Raw genomic sequence first — 6,625 nt, forward strand, 5'->3', positions numbered from 1 at the left:
CCCGGAGCGGAGGGGCTGGGGTGGCGAGGGGGGCCCGGGGCGCTTGGGGACCCAGGGGAATCCAGGGCTTGGGGGCACCACGGGGCCCAGGATCTCCGGTACCTCGGGGGGCGATCGAGGGATCCGGGTCCCGGGGAAGCTCTGGCTACCGGGGAGGCCCTGCCCGCCCCGCCCGCAGCATTGGGGGCGGCCGGGCAGCGAGGAGCCGCCCCCTCGGTAACCTTCCAAATAGCTTCAGGGAAGAGGCGGAGTGTGGGGTGCGGTTAAAAGGCGTCGCAGGGGCAGGCAGGTGTTGAGGATCCGACGCGCCCGGCGCGCTCCGCTCTCCCGGACTCGCAGCCAGTCGGCGGCGCCGCAGCCCACAGCGAGCGCCGAGGCGGCCCCGGCCGGCACCCGCCCAGACCCCGGGGAGCGCACAGCCGCCACCCGCGACCTCGCCGAGCGCTCCCTCCCGCCCAGGTGAGGCCGCGCCGCCGGCGCCCGACCCTCAGCGCCCCGGGACCGCCTGGGCTGGGGGACCCCGCGCCGGGAGGGACCCCGGGACGGCTAGGCCTCGGGGACCTGACCGCGGCCGGGGGACCCGGGTCCCCCCAGCTGGACCCGGCGTGCACTGAGTCCACTGCGCCGTCCTTGTCCCGGGCAGAGGCGACAGCGGACCTGGGGCGGAGGGCAAGGAGCGAGAGCGAACTTCTGGAAAAGGGAGTGAGTTCCTTCGGCCAAGTCCTGAAATCCGAATCGGGCTGTTCCGGCCGGATTTGCAGCGGCGCGCCGGGGAAGGGGACGTGGTAACCGAAGCCCAGAGGCAGTGATCGGGCTCGGCGCGCAGGGCGGGGGAGGGGAAGCCAGCCCGCCGGAGACGGTTCGACCTCGGCGTGATTGATTGTCGATAATATTCCTCCCGGGAAATCCTCGCACAGCCGCCGGCTTGCTTTAACTGCAGCCCCTAGAAGTTTTTAATGGGCTGAAGGCTTAGTTCCTGAAGAAAAATCCATTTCGTTTGGTAGCAGGAAGCCTTCACAGGAGGAAACTGACCTTTACCTCCTCGCACTGCCTTTGCAAAGAAAATCACTCAGGTCGAGGTCCGGCAGAGATTAACTAGAACTCCCTGCCGCCTGGGAGCCCAGAGCCCAAACCGCAGCCTAAATCTGAGCTGAGACTTTGGTTGCTTCTCTTTTTCCTTAACAGTCAAGAACGTTTATCTTCAGGTGGGCTTTTCCAGCCGGATGGAAAGCTTTAGGACATTTGTTTACAAATGAGGTAGTGTGCAGCTGAGAAGCGGGTTCTTTAGGACGGTTGCTTTAGCCCTTCAAGGTTCCCTCAGTGGAGGGGGGAAATAAGCCTAAATGGTGTGTGTCTTTCAGTTTTCTGACAGCCTGACCCGTCTGACCGTGACCATTTACTTGGTATGACCCTGTCTTGAGATGTTTGGTGACAGCCATGTCCCCATTAGCCCTTTGAGTCTCTTTCAAAACTAGTGCGCTCAGTGAGGCGCAATTACAGACGCCTCTGAGGGGGTGGGGGCGCTCTGTGGAGAGGTCAGCCGTCCAAAAAGTAAGGATTGAGAAGAAGTTAAGGGGTAAAGAATTCCTTTTGCCTTTTCGGCAACCTGGTGATTCACCCAGTGCCTTCCCTAAAGAACAGAAGCAGCTCCTCAACTCACTGCTGGCGGAGCTCCAAACAATTACAGGGTGGTGTGGGCCAGATAGGAGCTTGCCCATGACCCATCTGCCAGGTCAAGAAAGGCAGGAGAGTAGCTCCCTGGATGATTTGAATATTGAGAACAATGCCAGCTTGCTTGGTTAGTCCATCTTGAGCTATTACCCCTGTCTCATCTGGGGAGCAAATTTTAATTTGCTCCTCTTCCTAGAAGGATGTTTTAAAGATCCTTTAAAACATTTTGGTGGCAACTCAACCAAAAGCTTTAAAAAACAACAACAATATAGGGTGTACTTTGAACTGAATTTGTCTCAACTGTTGATGATTGGACTGGTTGATGGTAGAGCGTGAGATCCTTGGTACCCTGGAAGAGGCAAAGGCATAAGCCCCACCCCTCGATTTGTAGCCAGATGTATTGAATTAAACCATGGACAGTTTATTTCAGTGAGTGTTCTGCTTTCCAGTTGGTAAGTGCCGACGAGGAACTGGACTGTCTAATTTCATAAAATTGTTTGGTTAAAAGATGACTTTTGCCTCACCTAGGAACCTCCTAGACAGTCTGTGTCTGAAAGAGTCAGGGCTAAACCGGGACTAAACCCTGGTTTCTTCCAGATGATGTGTCTCTTTGTCAAGCTGAGTAGGGCTAACTGTTTCCCAAGCACATTTCAATCTTACCTAGTTTTTCTGTCTGGGACTCTTCTCCACGTCTCTCCTGGCTCCTCTGGCCAAGGTGGCATTGGATGGCTTCAGCCAGACCTTGGTGCCCCACAATAGTGCCCAAGATGAGGCGCAGTGATGAAAGGTGTTTGTTCCAAGCCTGCTTAAGAAGTCTATCAGGAAACAGGACCCAACTTGCTCAAAATGAGGAGAGAATTTAACATAAGAAGGAGGATTCACTATCAGCTTAGAAGGGGTGGAAAACAGATCACTCACCAGAATCCTAGAGAGGTGAAATCCTGTTTACAAAAGAGGTTGATTGAGACAGACGGGGTATAACTATGAATAAATGAAGACACCTCATATCCTGGGATGAAGAGAAGGCCACTGTCTCATGAAAGATTGATCCACAGGCTTCTCCAAATCCCTTTTCAGTGAGTAGTACAATACCCCAGCACGCTTTGGTTCTAAACTTCAATGCAGTGACTCACCCTGTAGGACCAGTGATGGGGGGGAATCACTGAGTTAAATTTTCTGTCATTTTTCTTAGTGTGCCTCTTTAAAAGGCTTCTAAATTAAAACCAGAGCCCTAAATAAAAATGTACCAGTACAATTACCAAACAGATATCCCTCAGTACTAACCGAGCAATCAGTCCCAGCATGGCAGTGAGGACCACTAATCCATATACAAAAAGTATGCCAAAATCCATGCAGAGTGGCTTTGCTGCATGGAAAGACTGATTCTAACCTGCACCTTTTTATGTAGAAAAAGGAAATGAAGGCTTTTGTGAAATTTTAACTTGGGAGTGCCTTAAATATAAACTTTACCATTGGTACCAGTCATTTTACTCCTACATTCCAAGTCCATGAATGTGAACTGAAATATTTTTAAGGAAAGTGGCTCAAGGGCACCTGGGTGGCTCAGTGGGTTAAGTATCTGCCTTCGGCTCAGGTCATGATCCAAGGTCCTGGGATCGAGCCCCGCATCGGGCTCCCTGCTCAGCGGGGAGCCTCCTTCTCCCTCTGCCTGCCGCTCCCCCGTTTGTGTGCACTCTCTCTCTGTCAGATAAGTAAATAAAATCTTAAAAAAAAAGAAAGAAAGAAAGAAAAAGAAAAAGAAAGAAAGGAAGGAAGGAAGGAAGAAGGAAGAAGGAAGGAAGGAAGGAAGAAAGAAAGGAAGGAAGGAAGGAAGGAAGGAAGGAAGGAAGGAAGAAAGAAAGAAAGAAAGAAAGAAAGAAAGAAAGAAAGAAAGAAAGAAAGAGAGAGAAAGAAAGAAAAGAGGGCGCATGGGTGGCTCAGTTGGTTAAGCGACTGCCTTCGGCTCAGGTCATGATCCTGGAGTCCCGGGATCGAGTCCCGCATCGGGCTCCCTGCTCAGCAGGGAGTCTGCTTCTCCCTCTGACCCTCCTCCCTCTCATGCTCTCTGTCTCTCATTCTCTCTCTCTCAAATAAATAAATAAAATCTTTAAAAAAAAAAAAAAGAAAGAAAGAAAAAGAAAGAAAGAAAGAAAGGGGCTCTGCAGGGAGATGTCCCATTGGCCTTTAAGGCAAGGCTGGCCTCAGCTAGTATCAGTCCCACTGGCATCATCCAAAACTTGAGGCTAACAGGCAGATGCAACAGCTGAGTGCTGATCCAGTGCTGAGTAACTCAAGCAGAGTCTGCAGAGAGTGCAGAGAGTTGGGTCAGCACTAATGAATGCCTTTAAGTTAGTGACTGCTTTTGCTTGTGGTGCTCCTCCCCCACCCCCAAACCTTTATTATGTGCTAAACACTGGGTGAATTATTCCAGTGAATAAGCTGCTCTTTATTAGAGAACGCATACAGACATGTTCCAGGTGGTTTGGGAACTATACATCTAATCCTACGGCAAACTAGGCTGGTTTTGTTTTCACCTTTTTTGGTGAGGTTGTGTAAGAGCTGGTGTTTGCTCCAGAAGAGATTTAAGAATGCTGACTTACCTGGGACCCAGAGAAACTTCCCCAGTTCTGTGCTGACTAGTCACTCCTGTATTGTGTTCGCTTTGTCTTTTCCAGACCGCCAAGAGGAAAAGATGGATTGGAGCACGCTACAGACTATTCTGGGGGGTGTCAATAAACACTCCACCAGTATTGGGAAAATCTGGCTCACGGTCCTCTTCATTTTTCGCATTATGATCCTTGTGGTAGCTGCAAAGGAAGTGTGGGGAGATGAGCAAGCCGATTTTGTCTGCAACACCCTGCAGCCCGGGTGCAAAAATGTGTGCTACGATCACTATTTCCCTATCTCTCACATCCGACTCTGGGCTCTTCAGCTGATCTTTGTGTCCACACCAGCTCTCTTGGTGGCCATGCATGTTGCCTACCAGAGACACGAGAAGAAAAGGAAGTTCATTAAGGGAGAGATAAAGAGTGAATTTAAAGACATCGAAGAGATCAAAAGCCAGAAGATCCGCATCGAAGGGTCACTGTGGTGGACCTACACCAGCAGCATCTTCTTCCGGGTGATCTTTGAAGCGGTCTTCATGTACGTCTTCTATATCATGTATGACGGGTTCTCCATGCAGCGTTTGGTGAAATGCAATGCGTGGCCTTGTCCCAATACAGTGGACTGCTTTGTTTCCAGGCCCACGGAAAAGACTGTCTTCACGGTTTTCATGATTGTAGTGTCTGGAATTTGCATACTGCTAAATGTCACTGAATTGTGTTATTTGCTAATTAGATATTGTTCCGGAAAGTCAAAAAAACCAGTTTAACACATTACCCAGCTAGTGGATAAAAGATAGGGTGCAAAGGATGAGGCACAGGTGCTTTGCTGTCAAGGCATGGTCACCAGCATTTCCCAAGATCAAGGTTCTTATCTTAAACGCAACCATCTGAAACTGCTCTAGATCTCAGTGAAACTCCAGATGCCTCCGACAGAGCGTTACTCTCCTAAAGCTTGAAAACAAAGGCATAATTCTATGCCTATACTGATTTTTACTACAATTAGTTCCAGTAAAACCCCGTGCTGGTAGGGGTTATGGGTGTAGGTACTCTCAATTTTTAAATAAAGGACATCAGCGTTTGTTTCTCTTTCTTTGAGGAAAGGAGAGAAATGCTGAGTTCTAAAGAGGACGCTGAGAAGTTTGGGTTGATCCCCTTAGGGCTCCCTTTGCCATAGTCCCTGAACTAAAGGTGGAAATAGAGATTCTTGATTCTTTTATTCGCTTGGGAAGTTTTAGTCTCTAACAATGGGCAGGGTTATCTAATGCTTCAAACTCTGTCACGCTTTTTTTTAAGTGAAAACTTTAAAATGGGATATGTTCTTTTGATCTGCAAGATGTTCTGAAACCATTAGATGTTCCTCCTATTTCAAAGGCTCAGATTATTATATGTGTGCAATTAGATACTATCACTGAATTTAAAATACGGCCTTCGGTTTTGAATAATTTGCAGTGCCTGAGAAGCTGTTTGCTGTATTAATTGTGGTATGTAGCACATGAAAGCATTCCAGCCTCTCACACATGAAACCACCTAGAAGAACTTAGTGATGGCTTATAATAGCAAAGGGCCTCATTTCCAAAATTTAGGTGTAATTTTGCATGAGAAATATGGACCGGATGGACCACCAACCACTACCAACTACAGGCTGGCTCAAGACAGCCTCTTTCCTTTACAGTGTTTGCCTTTTCCATTACTGTGGTAAATGGTAGGAACACTGATTGAAAGAGATTGCTTGGGAATATTTTATTGCCACAGTACAATTTAATGGTGCAGAACAAAATGAGGGGAGCGGTAGTTACCATTTTTAAAGAACAGATGGAAAGACTAGACTCTAAATTCTGATGATTAAAAAGTTTCATCTACTTCAAAAGTTTGTTTGCTTCCCTCTTCAGCATCCAGTTTTCTTAAGTGAAAATAGAATTGGTAGACCTTTGTTTTTAAATAGAAACTAGAGTTTAGATAAATATTTAGCAGTTCTGTAGGACAAATTGAACCCTGATATCATCATTGTGCTCGACATGTTTTCCAAAAAATGGTACTCAGCATACTTAATGAGGGTAAACATTTTCCTGTTGCCAAGAATAGCATTGTAAAAACATTTTGTAATAATAAATAATAGCTTTAATTACATGCTTGTAACTAAAATAATTTTGTAATGTCTCAAATGTCATTTAAAATATTAAAATATAATTAATTCATAAAATAGCTATTTAAAATCTATTACAGTTTTTAATAGAAGAGCAAATTTTAATTTCATCTATAGCCTGTTTTGTATGTTAATATTTTCTATTTCATAACCCCAAATGGGTAAGTTACCAGAGTATCTGTCCACTATTCTGGGATTCTTCTGC

General features: G+C 47.2%; 1 protein-coding gene across 1 annotated transcript; it reads left to right on the forward strand.

Moving 5' to 3' along the window:
* Nucleotides 1–259: 259 nt before the first annotated feature.
* On the forward strand, nucleotides 260–6,402 carry GJB2 (gap junction protein beta 2). Its single transcript, XM_045869140.1, has 2 exons — nucleotides 260–459; nucleotides 4,347–6,402. Exon 2 carries the CDS (start codon nucleotides 4,364–4,366, stop codon nucleotides 5,042–5,044), a length of 681 nt encoding a protein of 226 aa, XP_045725096.1. The 5' UTR covers nucleotides 260–459; nucleotides 4,347–4,363; the 3' UTR covers nucleotides 5,045–6,402.
* Nucleotides 6,403–6,625: the final 223 nt, after the last annotated feature.

Source organism: Mirounga angustirostris, unplaced genomic scaffold, assembly GCF_029215605.1.
Source record: "Mirounga angustirostris isolate CCGP_5_RB_7025 unplaced genomic scaffold, mMirAng1.0.hap1 SCAF_3, whole genome shotgun sequence".
Taxonomy (NCBI): Eukaryota; Metazoa; Chordata; class Mammalia; order Carnivora; family Phocidae; genus Mirounga; species Mirounga angustirostris.